Source organism: Phacochoerus africanus, chromosome 8 (assembly GCF_016906955.1).
Source record: "Phacochoerus africanus isolate WHEZ1 chromosome 8, ROS_Pafr_v1, whole genome shotgun sequence".
In the NCBI taxonomy this organism is placed as follows: Eukaryota; Metazoa; Chordata; class Mammalia; order Artiodactyla; family Suidae; genus Phacochoerus; species Phacochoerus africanus.
The window spans coordinates 78,626,626-78,645,974 of record NC_062551.1 but is presented as its reverse complement, the minus strand read 5'-3'; the positions used below and the strand labels follow the sequence as shown (position 1 = coordinate 78,645,974).

At 38.9% G+C, this 19,349-nt stretch overlaps 1 protein-coding gene across 11 annotated transcripts in view; it reads left to right on the top strand.

Annotated features, from left to right (window-relative positions):
- EIF4G3 (eukaryotic translation initiation factor 4 gamma 3) overlaps positions 1-19,349 on the top strand; it is a 342,120-nt gene that overhangs the window by 315,536 nt on the left and 7,235 nt on the right. For all 11 annotated transcript variants that reach the window (XM_047792299.1, XM_047792293.1, XM_047792288.1 and 8 more), the window contains 4 exons: positions 2,858-2,983; positions 4,967-5,048; positions 7,158-7,256; positions 15,700-15,846. In XM_047792299.1, the coding sequence (XP_047648255.1) occupies positions 2,858-2,983; positions 4,967-5,048; positions 7,158-7,256; positions 15,700-15,846 (454 nt within the window). The remainder of the gene's footprint in view (positions 1-2,857; positions 2,984-4,966; positions 5,049-7,157; positions 7,257-15,699; positions 15,847-19,349) is intronic.

Genomic DNA, 19,349 nt, shown 5'->3' with positions numbered 1-19,349 from the left:
CAGTCTTGTTCTACATATATTGTATGTTCAGCCAGATATTTTTTTGTTTGTTTGGTTTTGTTGTTGTTGTTGTTGTTGCTGCTGCTGCTATTTCTTGGACCGCTCCCTCGGTATATGGAGGTTCCCAGGCTAGGGGTCTAATCTGAGCTGCAGCCACCGGCCTACGCCAGAGCAACAGCAACGCGGGATCTGAGCCGCGTCTGCAACCTACACCACAGCTCACGGCAACGCCGGATCGTTAACCCACTGAGCAAGGGCAGGGACCGAACCCGCAACCTCATGGTTCCTAGTCGGATTCGTCAACCACTGCGCCATGACGGGAACTCCCGTTTGTTTGGTTTTTTAGGGCTACAAGTGGGGCATATGGAAGTTCTCAGGCTAGGGGTCAAATCAGAGCTACAGCTCCTGGCCTACACCACAGCCACAGCAATGCCAGATGCGAGCCGTATTTGTGACCTACACCACAGCTCATGACAAAGCCAGATCCTTAACCCACTGAGCAAGGCCAGGGATCAAACCCACATCCTCATGGATGCTAATCTGGTTCATTTCCACTGAGCCACAACGGGAACTCCCAAATACGTTTTTAACCAGCCATATGGATTTGATCAGTGATGGTGGTCTGTACCATCATAAACTGACTAATCATTAAGTAGAAAACCAGGACAAGAATATGGGTATCTTTTAGTTGTAGTATGAGATGAAAAGAACAGTAGATAAACTGCTGCAAGACCAAGATGGCTACAGTTGTCTCATGAGCTCATTAAACAGTTTATTTCATTAGCCCATGGAACATGAATAGGCATTATGGGTAGTTAACCGAGAAATTCTGGAGTTCAGCCAGATTATATTCCATCACTGGCACATTAACAAAGCTGAAAGTGTATATAATGAGGAATCTGTTGCATAGCAAATAGATGTCAAATAATTGTAAGCTGTGAGGTCTCAAAGTTGGCGTTAAGGATTCATGAAGTCCAGTGTTAAATAATGTGGCTGAGCTGCAAACTGTTTTCAAATGGCACCTTCAGAAAAGTGACCCTGCCCTGGAGTGGCGCCTCTTTTTAAGCAAAAAATTTTAGTGATGCATAGGCCCCTCATATTGCTTTTTTTAAAAAAAAGAAGATGGCACATTCTGGCTAAAAACTAGAATTGCATTGAAAAAGCACACATTTTATTTTATCTGAAAGGATATGAAGACTAATACGACCTACCGTAGGCTCCTTTTTTTCATTCCCTCTTTCCTTCTGATTATGTGTATTTCCTTGTAATTGTGTCTGAGTCTCTATAATTAAATTCACGTTTTTGTTTTCGTACTTTTTAATATAATCCATGTGAGAATGATTAACAAAATCTTGAATTATGTTTTAATACTTACAAATGAATAGCTGTGATTTTTCAGCCTAAATAAGACTGGTAATATTTTGTATTTGAGTTTCCTAAATTTTATATTAAAATTCCATTTCAGAGTTCCCATTGTGGCTCAGTAGAAATGAACCCAACCTGTATCCATAAGGACGTGGGTTCAATCTCTTGCCTCACTCAGTGGGTTAAGGATCCGGCATTGCCGTGAGCTGCATTGTAGGTCACAGACAAGGCTCAGATCCCTCATGGCTATGGCTGTGGCTGTGGTGTAGGCCAGCAGCTGTAACTCCAATTCAGTCCCTAGCCCCGGAACTTCTGCGTACTGCAGGCATGGCCCTATAAAGCAAAATAATAATGATAATAATAATAATAATAATTTTTTAAAAATAAAATTCCATTTATTTTACTTTACATTCCGAAATATTTCATAGCATAAAAGCCTGAAACCATTAGCTTTTCCTTAGAGCTTGAACAGTTTGTTACATGTCATAATGATGATGTCATTCAGTATCGTTATCAGATTCTTTTTTTGTGTGTGTGTTTTTGATTTTTTTTGTTTGTTTGTTTTTGTTTTTGTTTTTGTTTTTTGTCTTTTTGCCTTTTCTAGGGCCGCTCCCGCCACATATGGAAGTTCCCAGGCTAGGGGTCTAATTGGAGCTATAGCCACTGTGCCACGATGGGAACTCCTATCAGACTCTTTTGTATCCATCCAGTTTTTTCCCCATTGTAATCTCCTCAGTGACAAAGATTTGTGTTTTTCTTCTCTTTTGTATCTGATCTGCCGTATACTAAGTTTTTAGGCAGTGCTTCTAGCTGACACAGAGGATATGATACTCGACTGTGATGAATTCTTTTTTTTTTTTCCTCTTTTTGTCTTTTTGGGCTGCATCCTTGGCATATGGAGGTTCCCAGGCTAGGGGTCTAATCAGACCTGTAGCCACCGGCCTGTGCCACAGCCACAGCAACACCAAATCCAAGCTGCATCTATGACCTATACCACAGCTCACGGCAACGACAGATCCTTGACCTGCTGAGCAAGGCCAGGGATCAAACCCTCAGTGTCATGGCTCCTAGTCAGATTCATTTCCTCTGCACCACGATGGGATCTCCTCAACTGTGATGAATTCTTTATAGTGTGAGATAAAGCGGAATAGCTTGTTACCCTAGAATTTCACAACTGCCTTTTTTTCATCATTTTAAGTCTTGAAATGTCACTTCCAAACAGCGGTATTTTCCGATGACCCTCTAGGGATATCCCAGCACCATGGTTGATATTGGTCAGAGAATTGGCCCTGTCTGCACGTATGCTTTTGTTTGTTTTTCTCCCCACGCTAACATAAGCTCTTTGAGAGCAAAAACTTGTTTACTTGATGCCTAGAACAGTACCTAACAGAGGTGTTAAAGAAGTAAATTTATTGGCTGACTGATTTTTAGTCTATTTAATCTTAACTTCTGAATTACATTTGCATGTGAACTTTTTCTTATTCTTTTCCAGTTTTTCAGAAACATTGGAATTGGCAGATGACATGGCCATTGATATTCCCCATATTTGGTTGTACCTTGCTGAATTGGTGACCCCCATGTTAAAAGAAGGCGGAATCTCCATGAGAGAACTTATCACGTGAGTTGTACTTGTTTCTTTTGAGATATATATATATATATATATATATGTATTTATTTTTTATTTTATTTTTTTAGGGCTGCACCTGCACCGTATAGAGGGGGTTCCCAGGCTAGGGGTCTAATAGGAGCTGTAGCCAGAGCCACAGCAACGCAGGATCTGAGCCACGTCTGCGACCTACACCACAGCTCATGGCAACGCCAGATCCTTGACCGACTGAGCAAGGCCAGAGATCGAACCTGCAAGCTCATGGTTCATAGCTGGATTCATTAACCACTGAGCCACAATGGGAACTCCTCTTTTGATGTATATTTAATTAAACTAACTCAGAGCTTATCAGCTGCTTTTTTAGCATAGTGTCCTTCCTTAGTGTCTCTGGAGACTCTTGAACACAGCCTTTCACTCTTTAAGACTTTTAAGTTCCCATGTGGCTCAGTGGGTTAAGGCTCTGCTTTTGTCACTGCTGTGGCAAGGGTTCAGTCTCTGACCTGGGAATTTCTGCATGCTGCAAGTGCTGCCAAAAAAAAAAAAAAAAAAGACTTCTAATGTCAGTATTAAAATGTTAAATTTATCTATATTGAAGAAGTGATGGGGTAGAACAGCCTTGTGGTCCATTAAGGTTTGTTTTGGCTCCAGAATCATGTAACTGGAAGATGATTGCTCCTAGAAGCTTAATGTTAATCTGACTTTTATGTCTGTCATTGCTCCAATGCCTTAAGAAGTTGTGTTTTCATATAATAACTTGTCGGACTGTGGTACCTGCATAGCACATGTTTAGGTTGTTATAAAAGGAACTAAGGAAGATGCCTTGTGGCACATCAGGTTAAGGATCTGGCATTGCAGCAGCTATGGCACAGACAGTTACAACTACGACACAGGTTTAGTCCCTGGCCCAGGAACTTCCACATGCTGTGGGTACAGCCAAAAAAAAAAGGAGGACAGAGATTTCAGGCATTCCTAGATTTGGATATGAGTGGGAAATTATTGCTGCTTTGTATGGACTAGTATTTCCCCAACTTTTCTTCAAAACATTAGTAGTTAATCAAACTGTGCATTCCTTTGTGTCCCTGTACTTCAAAACTCATGAAGTAATTTTTTTTTTTGTCTTTTCTAGGGCCACACTCACGGCATATGAAGGTTCCCAGGCTAGGGGTCCAATCAGATCTGTAACTGCTGGCCTACACCGCAGCCACAGCAACGCAGGATCCAAGCCATGTCTGCGACCCACACCACAGCCCATGGCAACGCCAGATCCCTAACCCACTGAGTGGGGCCAGGGATCGAAACCTCAACCCCATGGTTCCTAGTTGGATTTGTTAACCACTGAGCCACGACTGGAACTCCTCATGAAGTATATTATATAACATATTAAAGGTTATGAGAATCTTATAGTAAAACTAAACAACAAATTAAAACTATTTAGCTTTGTCTAACTCAGCATTGCTTCACTTAATTGACTGTAGGATGTTTTTTGAGGAATAATTATTGATAACCCTGTGGAACACAGTTTGGAACATACTGATTTAGACCGTGAGAAAGTTGATTCCTATCTGTTTTATTCATATTCTTAAAAAAAAAAAAAAAAACTTCCTTTTTTAGAAATACTTCATAACTAAGCCTCACAGCTCCCTGTTTCCTAAGATGCTTCTCTCCTTTTGGCTTAATGTGGAGCTTCTACGAATAAACAGATTATTAAGTGAGACTGATCATTGCATTGCTTCTATCACTGAAGCAATTAAAGAAAGAAGCAAAATCCAAGAATTCTAGTCTCTTTTCGGCTTCTTTATGAAGCATAAAGTGAACCCGAAGGCTCTGGACCTACTTGCACTGAACATTATCACTTAGAGCGTGTTGTTGAGGTTTGCTTGCCCAGTATTATTTCGATTGCTCTGTATGTGTTCTTTTAGCACATGTTGTTTGCTTAATGTTCTAGAAGAGCGAATTTGTTCAGAAGTACTTAATCACTACTCCTATCTTTTACAGAGAGTTTACCAAACCTTTAATTCCTGTCGGAAGAGCTGGAGTCTTGCTTTCTGAAATATTACACCTTCTATGCAGACAAATGGTGAGTGTTAAACTGAGTGTCAGGCTCACTAGCATGTTAGGTATAGTGATTTTGATCTTGGGTTATCTATGAAAAGCTTAAGTATTGCTGTGCAAGTAATTCTGTGAACTTTTATTATTTGTTTTAAAAAAAAAAAAATGAATGAAGGAGTTCCTGTTGTGGCTCAGTGGGTTAAGAACCTGACTAGTGTCCGGAAGGATGTGGGTTCAATCCCTGGCTTCCCTCAGGGCGTTAAGGATCCGGCGTTGCCGAAAGCTGCAATGTAGGTTTCAGATGCAGCTTGGATCTAGCATTGCTATAGCTGCAGTGTAGGCCAGCAGCTTTGGCTCCAGTTGGACCCCTAGCCAGGGAACTTACAAATGCCACAGGTGTGGCCCTAAAAGAGACGAAAAAAAAAAATGAAGTCTCTGGTTCAATCTAGTTTCTCCCAGGGGTATATTTATCCTTTTGATTTCCTGTAATTTAGGAAGGAATTGTCTATTCTCACCTAGATTTGGTAAAATTCTAAAGAAATCTCAAGATGTGTTTTATTTGTGGATAATGGTTTTATCTTCCATTGAAACAGAATGGCTATATTATTTATACTTTTGAATGGATTACAATTAAAACTCCATTTTTGGAGAAAGATGGGATATATGAAATGATTTAATGTTATTATTTTGGGGTCATAGGCTAGGTAATCTCATTAAAAATAGGTGGTAAAAATGATTCTGCAGGATTGTGAATTTCTGTCTTAAAGTTATTTATTTTAATAAATACTGCATAATTCTCTGCAAAACTCTATGCTAGGATCTTAGTCTACAAAGATAACTAAACCTTCAAAGAATTCATATACTGGAGAGGAGACAGACGACCTGTCTAAAACCAATAGTTTCAAAAGAGTGTATCAGTGCTCTGTTGGAGGTCTGAGAGGTTTGGGAAAGTGATACAGCTTCACAAAGGGGGTATAACTCCTGGGATGAGAAACATCGAAACATCTCACATACGAAAATTCTGGAGTGATTTCTGACTTAGTCAAATCAGAGCCACAGATATTGGGATGATAGATTTTATTGTTTAGAAGGCACTGATAAAAAAAAAAATTAGCTTACTTTTCTCCCTCTGAATCTGCAGAAGTCCTTCTGTATCACATTTGTGTAATAGTCATTCATAGATAGGTGTACTAAATAGCCTCATCTCTAGTTCCAGCTGATTACTATTTGTTATTAGCACTCTACTTGATGGCCCTGAAGTTTTTATTGAACCCTGATTTGTAGATCCAAAATTTTCTCCTCCTCTTCTACCTACTTGACTTTAGTCCTTCAAATTCAAATTCCTGTTAACTTTAATTTGTACATGCAGAAAGCAAATTCTCACTTCTCCTAACTAAAACAAGGTCCTCTTATAACATAAACTCTGGAATTAGCCTGAGTTTAAATCCTGGCTCTGCCAAGTTATTAGCTCTGCCTTGGGCAAGTTAGTCTATGAAATAACTAGTACATGTTCCTTAGATGACAGTTGCAGCTTCAAAGCCTAACATTTTCCTTTATCAGTGACTTTGTAAAGGCAGTGTACTTGCACCTCCTTGTCAGTTTTCCCGCTGACAGCAGCTCTTTTCTGTTTCTTGTCCTCAGCCTTACGCTTCTTCTTGCCCTTGAAGTAGTTCTCATTCCTGGTTCAGGAGCCATGATTTCCTTAGTCATTCTCATGTTAGATAGTGTAATCATAATCTACTACTATGAAGAGGGATTCCAGGGAGGCTTATCGAATAGCAATTGCATATAGCACTATCCAGGAAAAGAGACAGTTTTGAACTTAAAAGCTTTGTGCATCAGACTCTTTTTAGGTGATTATATTCATAAACCCCAAACACCAGCTTGCAGATCCCCAAATTAGTCATCTGGTAAAAGAAATTATTGAACCTTAAGAACTGTAGTTCATTTACCATTACATTTATGTACATTCAGACATCTTCATTGAAAGCTGAGGGTACTAAGAAATTAACATCATATCAGCAAGGAAATGCTTTAATGTTTTAGCTTTCACAATTCCGTACTCTTGACATCGAGCAAGCCTTTTTTTTCTCCTTCCAATGTAAGAGTAAATGGATTGGACTTATCTCTGTTTTAGAGCCATAAGAAAGTGGGAGCCTTATGGAGGGAAGCTGACCTCAGCTGGAAGGACTTTTTACCAGAAGGCGAAGATGTACATAATTTTCTCTTGGAGCAGGTGAGTTAGAGCAAGGCTTATGCCTTCCTGTTTGATAGTAGTTGCTCTGTTTTTTAGAAGAAATAAAGGTAATTTTATTAGTATTCCAGTTAATAAAATTAGAATAAAATAGGAATCATGGTCAAAATGTCACTTGAAGTCCATGCTTTAAGGCCACTTTACACTATAAAAGACTTGATGATTCCTAATGATAAATATTTTCTGACCTCTCACCAGAATCGATCACAGTTCTCACTAGGCAACTTTTAACTTGTCGTGGCTTTTTATTTATGCATTCATTAGATATTTAAAACCTTAAGGACTTAGCCACACTTACATAATAAGCTACTTTTCTCTATAAACCAGTAGTGAAATTGATAAATAAAGCAGGGATAATAAGGCTAAAACCATACATTGTCTGAGCTCTGGGTCAGAAAGCAGAGACAGCCAGAAGTTATTTCTGTGGGGTAATAGGGACTAGATGCCTCTTTTTTTTTTTTGTCTTTTTGCCTTTTCTAGGGCCGCTCCCGCAGCATATGAAGGTTCCCAGGCTAGGGGTCAAATCGGAGCTGTAGCCACCGGCCTACACCAGAACCACAGCAACTCGGGATCCGAGCCACGTCTGTGACCTATACCACAGCTCACGGCAACGCCAGATCGTCAAAATCAGAGTGTAGCTGTTGGCCTACACCACAGCCACAGCAACGCTGGATCTTCTGTGGCCTACAGCACAGCTCACAGCTATGCCGGATCCTTAACCCACTGAGCAAGGGCAGGGATCGAACCCACAACCTCATGGTTCCTAGTCAGATTCGTTAACCACTGCGCCAGGACAGGAACTCCTAGATGCCTCTTATAAGGTAGAAGATTGGAGCCTAGCTTATTGCATGTCAGTAAGCATAAAATAAAGAAGTCCAAGGAAATATAGTCTTATTGGCAGAACCTTAGCTAAGCTGCCTACCTACTTGGTAACTTGGTCCAGAAATCCACAACAAGGAAGAAAACTCCATCGTCAATATTATCTGGTCCTAAGTAAAGAATTGTAGGGGATCAAATTGAGGCAACTATAAAACTTACAGCAGAAGTTCCCATTGTGTGGCTCAGCAGTAACAAACTCAGCTAGTATCATTAGGATGTGGGTTCGATCCCTGGCCCCGCTCAGTGGGTTAAGGATCCGGCATAGCTGTGAGCTGTGCTGTAGGCCACAGAAGATCCAGCGTTGCTGTGGCTGTGGTGTAGGCCAACAGCTACACTCTGATTTTGACCCCTTGCATGGGAACATCCATATGCCACAGGTGCAGCCCTAAAAAGCAAAGAAAGAAAGAAAGAAAAAACTAACTTATACCAGGAACAGTGAGAGAACAAGAAAACAGGAAACTCCCTCTCAAAATGATCCTGAAAATCCAAATCATAAACATCTGAGGAAAATAAATGCTAATAAGGGAGTTCCCATCGTGACGCAGTGGTTAATGAATCCCACTAGGAACATGAGGTTGTGGGTTCGATCCCTGCCCTTGCTCAGTGGGTTAATGATCTGGCGTTGCCATAAGCTGTGGTGTAGGTCGCAGATGCAGCTCGGATCCCGAGTTGCTGTGGCTCTGGTGTAGGCTGGCAGCTACAGGTCCAATTCGACCCCTAGCCTGGGAACCTCCATATGCTGTGGGAGCAGCCCAAGAAATGGCAAAAAGACAAAAAAAAAAATGCTAATAAGAGCCACCAAAATCAGCAATAAGAGAAAAAAAATCACTCTGAGGTAAAAAGAAAATAATAAAGCAATCTGAAAATGACTTTAAAGTAGGTGTATTTTGAACTGGATGTATTTAAGCTAGTTAAAAACATTAGATGAACTGTGGACTTTAGCTTCCCTTTGGTTATAGTTTAGATACACTGGGGAGCACTTCCACCATGATAGGAACCTACTTGAGGCATAATTTATCTTACATTACTGGGCTCATAGAAAGTGGAAGAAACTTCCAAGTAAGAAAAAGAATAAAGGGGAAAAAATGCTAAAGATGAAATCTGAACTCTGAGCAATAAACGCATGTGAAGTGCTGCCAGAGATCTTGGAAGAAGTTGAAATGGTCCCAGTTCAATATTACCCTGATTCTAAGAAGCCTCAAACCAAAGTGCTCTTTGGAGAAAACATCCTCAACATACCTCTTATTTTCTACAAATTAACATTATTTGAATATATGAATTCATTTAACATACAGTGGAATAAGTAACCATGAATGAGAGTAAACGGACAGTCAGTGCCAGAAATAGACTCCAAAGACTTGAGATAATGCAGTTATCTCTCAGAATATAAAATAACACTATTTTTAAAAGAGAGAATCGGAGTTCCCGTCGTGGCGCAGTGGTTAACGAATCCGACTAGGAACCATGAGGTTGCGAGTTTGATCCCTGCCCTTGCTCAGTGGGTTAACGATCCGGTGTTGCCGTAAGCTGTGGTGTAGGTCGCAGACGCGGCTCGGATCCCGCGTTGCTGTGGCTCTGGCGTAGGCCGGTGGCTACAGCTCCGATTCAACCCCTAGCCTGGGAACCTCCATATGCCGCCGGAGCGGCCCAAGAAATAGCAACAACAACAACAAAAAGACAAAAAAAAAAAAAGAGAGAGAGAGAATCACAGAAATGAGCAATCTTGAAGAAACTAGACAAACTGACTAGGCAGATATTAAAAAACAAAGAAAGAAACTAAGTAGAATTATAAGAGATGTTATGAGAAAGTCTAACATGTGTCTGATTGGAGTCCCAGAAGGGAAAATAGAGTGAATAAAGAAGAAACAATATTTGTTTTTTTGGTTTTTTTTTATTTTTTTATTTTTATTTTTTTTTGTTTTGATCAACTTTATTATTTTTTTTAATTATTTATTATTATTTTTTTCCCACTGTACAGCAAGGGGGTCAGGTTATCCTTACATGTATACATTACAATTACATTTTTTCCCCCACCCTTTCTTCTGTTGCAACATGAGTATCTAGACAAAGTTCTCAATGCTATTCAGCAGGATCTCCTTGTAAATCTATTCCAAGTTGTGTCTGATAAGCCCAAACTCCCGATCCCTCCCACTCCCTCCCCCTCCCATCAGGCAGCCACAAGTCTCTTCTCCAAGTCCATGATTAAGAAACAATATTTGAAGAGACTGGCTGAGACTTTTGCAGAACTGAAGAATATATGGATGTATATAAAAGCATATATATACCACATGGGATAATTACATTTTCATGAAACTGCATAATATCAAAAAAAAAAAGTGTTTAAAATAGCTAGAAAGAAGCAGCACATTACCTACAAAGGAAAAACAGACTTTTCAATAGCAACAATGAAAGCCACTTGTTATCAGAGTATACATAGATAGCAACGTAAGATGGCAATATAATCTTATAGTGTGGAGAATATAGCAACTAGTCTAGAATTGACTTCCAGATAAACTAACCTTTAAGAATAAGAACACAAAGGAAACCATAAAAGAAACAAAAAGACAACTTACAGAATGGGAGAGAATAGTTCCAAATGACGCAACTGACAAGGGCTTAATCTCTAAAATATACAAACAACTTAGACAACTCAACAGCAAAAAAGCCAACAACCCAATTGAAAAATGGGCGAAAGACCTGAATAGACATTTCTCCAAAGAAGACAGACAGATGGCTTTATACAGTGAAAAAATGCTCAACATCAAATGTTGGAGAGGATGTGGAGAAAAGGGAACCCTCCTACACTCTACACTGTTGGTGGGAATATAAATTGGTACAACCACCATGGAAAACAGTATGGAGGTACCTTAGAAAACTATACATAGAACTACCATGTGACCCAGCAATCCCACTCTCGGACATATATCCAGACAAAACTTTCCTTGAAAAACACACATACACCCGTGTGTTCATTGCAGCACTATTCACATTAGCCAAGACATGGAAACAACCTCAATGTCCATCAACAGATGATTGGATTAAGAAGATGTGGTATATATACACAATGGAAATACTACCCAGTGATAAAAAAGAACAAAATAGTGCTATTTGCAGCAGCATGGATGGAACTAGAGACTCTCATACTAAGTGAAGTAAGTCAGAAAGAGAAAGACAAATACCATATCACTTATATCTGGAATCTAATACATGGCGCAAATGAACCTTTCCACAGAAAAGAAAATCATGGACTTGGAGAATAGACTTGTGGTTGCCAAGAGGGAGGGGGAGGGAGTGGGATGGACTGGGAATTTGGGGTTGATAGATGGACACTGTTGCCTTGGATGGATGAGCAATGAGATCCTGCTGTATAGCACTGGGAACTATGTCGGGTCATTTGTGATGGAGCATGATAATATGAGAAAAAAGAATGTATACATGTGTGTGCGGCTGGGTCACCTTGCTGTGCATTAGAAAATTGACAGAACACTGTAATAAATCAGCTATAATGGAAAGAATAAAAATCATTATTTAAAAAATTTGAAAAAAAAAAAAAAGAATAAAAGCAACACAGGAGTTCCCAGTGTGGTACGGTGTGTTAATGATCTGGCATGTCTCTGTGGAGGCACCAGTTCGATCCCCAGCCTGGCACAGTGGGTTAAGGAGCTGGTGTTGCTGCACCAGGGGCATAGGTCACAGCTCTGGCTTAGGTTCGATCCCTGGCCCAGGAACTTTAATATGCCACAGGTGTGGCTGAATAAAAGCAAAAAAAAAAAAAAAAAAGAGGAAAGGAAGGAATGAAGAAAGAAAGAGTAACACATATTTAGAAACCTAATACACACTTCTAAATAATTCATGAGTCAAACAAGAAATCATAAAAGAGATTTTTAAGATATTTTGGGGGAGTTCCTTGTGGTGCAGTGGAAACGAATCCAACTAGGAACGATGAGGTTGCAGATTTGATCCCTGGCCTCGCTCAGTGGGTTAAGGCTCTGGCGTTGCCATGAGCTGTGGTGTAGGTTGCAGACATGGCTTGGATCTTGCATTGTTGTGGCTCTGGTGTAGGCTGGTGGCTATAGTTCCAATTGGACCCCTACCCTGGCAACCTCCATATGCCATGGTGGCAGCCCTAAAAAGACAGTAAAATAAAATAAGAAATGAAGAGCAGTTGGTGGGATGGTTGAAGAAAAGACTCAGGGGATTGGCTCCTACCTTGTCACTCTTGGGACATCTTGTCTTCTGAGAAAAAACAAAGACCAATTTTTGTGTGTGTGGGGGGTCAAGGGTCAAATGTGTTTTAGGTTGTGTTTTTTATTGCTAATCTTGTGAAAACAATTGACAGATGAATGGAAAACTCTACCAGATTCATATTACTGTGTGTGGGACAATACTTTTCTCACAGTCCCATTAACTAACTGCTTCCTGTAATTTTGATAATGGAACTGCTCTGTGGCTTGATAATGGGACCACATAGATTTTAAAAAAGATGTATTATAATGAAACATAGAAGAAATCTTGCCAGCAACAGAGAAATGACTCATAGAAGCCTCAATAAGATTAACAGCCAGTTTCTCTTCAGAAACTTTGATGGTCAGAAGACACTGGAATGATTATAATTAAAGTATTGAAATTTAAAAACTGTTCATATCTGGCAAGGTTTACAACAAAAATGGGGAAGAAATTAAGACATTACTAGATAAAAGCTAAGCAAGTTAGTCACCAGTAGACCTGCCCTACAGGAGATGCTAAAGTGATTTTTTCAGGCTAAAGCAAAAGGACACTAGAATGTAACTCAAAGCCATATGAAAAAATATAGATAACTGGTAGAGGTAACCACACAGGTAAATGTAAAAGCAAATATTACTGTGTTTTTGGTTTGTAGTTCCTCTTTTTGTTAACTACATGATTTAAAAGGCAAATCTGTAATAATAGTTATAGATTTGTTTAATGGGCAAATATTGTATAAAGTTATATTTTATGAAAATAACTACGTAAAGATGGCTTCTTATAGAATTCCCATAAGACTTAGCAATTGAGTTGTGGGTGTATATCCAAGAGAAATGAAAGCATGGCACCCTGATTTGAAGGCAAAGGAACCTGGCTTCAGATTCTAGTTTTCTACCACTTAATGTGACTTTAAGCAAATTATTTCTCTGAGCTTTAGATTTATTACTTATGAATGCTTATTAATACCTACCTTAGAATTTTTATGGAGATTAAATCAGATAATGTTTAAGAAGCACCGAGCATAGGAGTTCCTGCTGTGGCTCAGCAGTAATGAACCCTACATCCATGAGGATATGGGTTCGAGCCCTGGCCCCACTCAGTGGGTTAAGGATCAAGCATTGCTGTGAGCTGTGGTATAGGTCACAGATATGGCTCGGATCCCGCATTGCTGTGGTGTAGGCAAGCAGTCGTAGCTCCAAATCGACCCCTAGCCTGGGAACTTCCATATGCTGCAGGTACAGCCCTAAAAAAAAAAAAAAAGAAGAAGAAGAAGCACTGAGCATAAAGCAAAATGCAGTTAATTATGGCTGATGTTGTTGTTAATAAAAATGTTTAAAAGGCAGTTAAGAAAATGAAGTTGCAGGAGTTCCCGTCGTGGCTCAGCGGCTAACGAATCTGACTAGCATCCATGAGGACGCAGGTTCAGTCCCTGGCCTTGATCAGTGGGTTAAGGATCCCGTGTTGCCATAAGCTGTGGTGTAGGTCACAGACACAGTTCAGATCCTGCGTTGCTGTGGCTGTGGCTTAGGCCAGCAGCTACAGCTCCGATTTGAACCCTAGCCTGGGAACCTCCATATGCTGCAGGTGCTGCCCTAAAAAGCTTAAAAAAAAAAAAAAAAAAAGAAGGAAGTTCTAGAAAACTTGGCCTTCCATATCCTGACTTTCACCTTTCTTCTAAAATGGTTGGTTTAATGCCCTTTTTTCTGGATACCCTAGTTCATTCTGCAAGAGGTAGTGATGAACTATCCATAAAGTTGAAGCCCAGCCTTCTAAGTTCTGGGAAGATCAGATAACTTGCAGAGAATACAGGAATTCTGAGAAATAAATGTTCTTTCCAGTGACCAGTGTAAACTTTACAGCTCACCACTGACTCCACTTAGCAGTGGTAAAGGCTTTCATTTTCATATTTTATGTCATATTTTATTAATGAGCAATGTAATTCATGTTTGACGTTGTTAATTGCTCTCAAACCTTAAGTTATTTATGTAGGTTTGGGGTCAATTTAAGAAGTATTCTATATAGGTGTCTAACACACCAAAGAGTGTTAGATCAAAGTTGAAGAATATATCAGGTTATTAAAAATTGAATGCCTATTCTTAAAAAAACTAATGGCCATCATGTGATTTTTGTGTGTATATTGAAGTTTGCTGGTTGGGGTATTTATCAACATTGAATCAGAAAAATTGTGATATTGAAGCATGTTGCTAAAACTTTGTAGAAATACATTGTTTAGAAATGCTGTGTAAGTGGTAAGGACAACTAAAATGATAGAGTGAAAACTTTTTTTCACAGAACTCAAGGTAATTTTTTCTTTATTGATCCGAGGAGGTATAGGAATATATCAGTCTTCAAAGATATTAGAGAAAAACTTGTTAATAATCTTTAATATTTTAATCTTTATGGATTTTTGCATAGAGAAGCTTCATAAAGCAAAGCATATTTGTATACCTCATTGCCTTACACCTTAAAAATAAAAAATCATTTTGATTATTGATTTTTTTAAACTACCCATCTAAGACATCATTTCTCATATTTGGATTCAGAATGGTCAGGAGATGTTTGAAGGACTTAAAACCAAAACTATAGAGTTTTTGACAGCTGTTCTGTGGCAGCAGTGGTATTAAACCTTAGGCTGCAGAAAGGGGGTTAAATTGCTGTTACTCCTACGCTGCCTCATAAGAGCAAGACCAGAGCACCCAAGGGTATTATTTATTCTTTTTTTTTTTTTGTCTTTTTGCTATTTCTTTGGGCCACTCCTGCGGCATATGGAGGTTCCCAGGCTAGGGGTTGAATCGGAGCTGTAGCCGCCAGCCTACGCCAGAGCCACAGCAACGTGGGATCCGAGCCGCATCTGCGACCTACACCACAGCTCACGGCAACGCCAGATCGTTAACCCACTGAGCAAGGCCAGGGATCGAACCCGAAACCTCATGGTTCCTAGTCGGATTCGTTAACCACTGTGCCACGACGGGAACTCCCCAAGGGTATTATTTATGTTAAGTGAAATAAGCCAGAGTTGGAAGTTCCATGTGCCACACTTGTGGCCCTAAAGAAAAAAATAAAAATAAAAAAAGACTGACGCTCAGAATGATTTGGAGGAGAAGTAAGCTGCTTGTTTTTAAGGAAAATCAGAGATATGCAGTTAAAAAAAAAAAAAGGTTGGGGGAGGTATAATGGAGTGAAATCTTTCAGAACGATAGACAAAAGGATGGCTTCTGGTCATTTGGATTCCTGTAAAGACAAGAGAAAGCTCATGACTTTGTTTGCCTCTCAGGGTGATAATAATGAATTACATTAATATGTTTAACATTGTGTGTTTCAGAAGTTGGACTTTATAGAGTCTGATGGTTCCTGTTCCTCCGAAGCACTTTCAAAGAAAGAACTCTCAGCGGAAGAGCTATATAAACGACTTGAGAAACTCATTATTGAGGACAAAGCAAATGATGAGCAGATCTTTGACTGGGTAGAGGTATAAAGACTATACACATTCTCTGATATCTCTGTGCAGAGATTCTTCTGGGATCCCCTTAATTCACATATTTACTCTTTCCCTTAATGGGAGTTTTTTAACTTTCATGAAGTTAGTTTTTATTCTTACATGTTTGTATATTTGAAACTCTAATGCTGTTTTTCTGTTTTTATAAAATTCGCAGTCTTTTAAAGCCAACTAAAAATTTTCCCAGGACATAAGCCATTTCTCTGAATCTCTTATTAGTTTAGAATATACCCTACATTTTACCCTACAGAAATTCACATTTCATGATGTTTTCACATTTTAAATATTACCCTGGGTAAAATTAATGAGCTATATGTAATTATTATGAAATGTGTTGCCTTAACATTTTCATAATAATACCTCTTTCTGAAAATTTTATACTTTATTTATCCTCTGTTGTGGAATCTGTGGATATCTTTTTTTTTTTTTAAGTATAGTTGATTTACAATGTTTCATCAAGTTCTGTTGTACAACAAAGTGACCCAATCACACACATTTTTCTGTGCTCTATATCCTTTCCAGATATAACAGTTTGCATCCCCCAAAGCCCCAAAATGCCCATCCCTCCCACTCCCTTCCCTTCCACCTCTGCTGAACCCCAAGTCTGCTCTTCTTGGCTATGCTCTGTTTCTGTGTTTTGTTTGTTTGTTGGTTTGTTACTTTTAGATCGGATCATCTGTTCCATATTTTAGATTCCACAAATAAGTGATATTAAATGATATTTGTCTACCTCTTTCTGGCTTATTTCACTTAATATGAGAGTCTCTAGCTCCATCCATGTTGCTGCAAATGGCATTAATTTGTCTTTTTATGGCTGAGTAATATTCCATTGTATATATATGTACCATATCATCCTCTTAATCCATTCATCTGTCAATGGACATTGAGGTTGTTTCCATGTCTTGGCTATTGTGAATAGTGCTGCTGCTATGAACATAGGGTGCATGTATCTTTTTCAGTGAAAGTTTTTTCTGGATACATGCCCAGTAGTGGAATTGCTAGATTATATGGTAGCTCTCTATTTAGTTTCCTGAGGTACCTCCTTACTGTTTTCCATAATGGTTATACCAATTTACATCCTCACCAACAGTGAAGGAGGGTGCCTTTTTCTCCACACCCTCTCTAGCATTTATTTTTTGTTGTCTTACTATGGCCATTCTGACTGGTGTGAGGTGGTACCTCATTGTGGTTTTGATTTGCCTTTCTCTAATAATTAGTGATGTTGAGCACTTTTTCGTATGCCTGTTAGCCATCCGTATGTCATCTTTGGAGAATGTTGATGTCTTTCTTTAATCTGTTTCTGTATTCCTTTAAATAGTTGCTTTTATGTAGATGTGTTTTATTTGTACACATTACCATGGGGTCATATAGTAATCCAAGTTGAAAGAATACTGGAGGGCTAATCTAGTTCTCTCCTTCTTATATAAATCCTGTTGGATTGTAATGGGTTGTTGTTTCTAATCAGTTGGTTTTTTAACCATTTCCAAGCATTGAGAAATAATGAAGCTTCTGATAGTTTGATTTTTTTATTTTCCCTTCTGTCCATAGGATAATAAATCTATCATCTCACTTAGTTGGGAAATAATCTCTCATTACATCCCTGTCTCCCTTTCTAAGTTCTTTCATTCCTTCCTAAAATCTTGATATCCAGACCCTTGTCTATTTACTCTCATACAAACATAACCCAGATTTTCAACATCCCTTTCAAAGTAACAGGTGAAACAGTATGACCACCAGATGTGGTCACAGTATGGAGTTAGGTGGTGCTTTTGAATTTGTTTTATTTGAACTCTGCTTCTGGCAAGCTCACCACACTGAACTCAAACTACTGTTTCAGTCTTAGAGTCCGCATTATTTTATGTCCTATAGGTTAGACATCTCTCCCATCCTGAACCTATTGCATTTGGTTTGTTTTGGTTTTTTTTGTTTTTTGTCTTTTGTCTTTTGAGGGCCATACCTGCGGCATATGGAGGTTCCCAGGCAAGCAGTCAAATAGGAGCTGTAGCCGCTGGCCTACACCAGAGCCACAGCAACACGGGATCCGAGCCACGTCTGCGACCTACACCACAGCTCACGGCAATGCCAGATCCTTAACCCAGTGAGCAAGGCCAGGGGTCAAGCTTGCATCCTCTTGGATGCTAGTTGGATTCCCTAACCTCATGGTTAACCTCATGGTTACTGGTAGGGTTTGTTAATCACTGAGCCACGACAGGAACTCCATGCATTTGATTTTTGAACCAAAATGGTGTCCATATTTGTCTTCTTAAATTAGATATATTTTTTTAAGTCCCAGGACATTTTATATTCTGACTTGCTCATAAAATTGGCCACCTTTTTTATTTTGTGTCTTCCTTGTATTTCATATATGTCAGCTTTGTCCTCATCCAAGTTATGAGTAAAATGTGTGAATGGGGTAGGACCAAGGACAAAGCAGTATTCTTTCCGGTACTAAATCCCATCCCAACTCCCGTCAGCACTTCAGCTGTTGACTTGTTTATTACTTCACATCATTCTGCTGTCTAGTTCGCCTTTTCATCTTACTCACAAGGAGATCTCTATTATTAGATAATTTCTCAAGTGTCTTGCTCAAGCCCAGAGAAGTTAAGGTTATATCCGTCTGAGCTACTCTATTCTGATCATATTAGAAAAGGAAAGAAGGTTAGTTTAACACAACTTGTTTTTCTTGTACTTACTTATTCCTCTTAGCATCATCATCTAAGACTTTAAACCATTCATATGACAGTTTTCTATTTATTTTATAATAGAATCAGCATCAGGCCCTCTGGTATGTTACTGACATGATACATCGTCTTTTATGTTGAAGAAGTCAAGTCCATGTTTGCATATTTAACGTTGTTCTTTTTCCCCGTGATTTTTCATAGATCATCATTTCAGCAATTTGGTTTTTTTGTTTTCTCCTGTAATTGCAAAAATGATGCTGTTTTTACCTCCTCATCCATATTGGGCTTCATTTGATAAAATATTTGTTTTAGTCTACCTACTCCAGACCAACAGTTCTGCTCCTTAAAGAGATGACAAAGGGTAAATTTTACTGAATGGAAATTATACCTAATAAAGGTAACTTTTAAAAAAGGAGCAAGAAGACAAAAATAATAGTCACTGAGTTCACAATACATACAGGTGTTTATTGCTCTGGGTCTGATGCTAGTACTCTGTAAATCTGATTTTGCATATCAATTCAGTTAGGAGACCCATCTTCCTTCTTGTTCTTACCCATTTTTGTTAACATCTTTGCTTAATCTTTCGTGTTCTTGACACATCTCTTTGATCTTTCTTTCTCTTGAACATTAGAATTACAGTATTTGGCTTTATTTGGTAGAAAAAATATGCAAGTTAGCTTCTTTAAAACAGAAGAAACATGATTTGGAAGTCGTATTTATTATTGAATTACATTTAGCCAATTTATTTTTCTCAGAGCCTGCTTGAAATCTAATCCTTTGGCAATTTCAAATGAT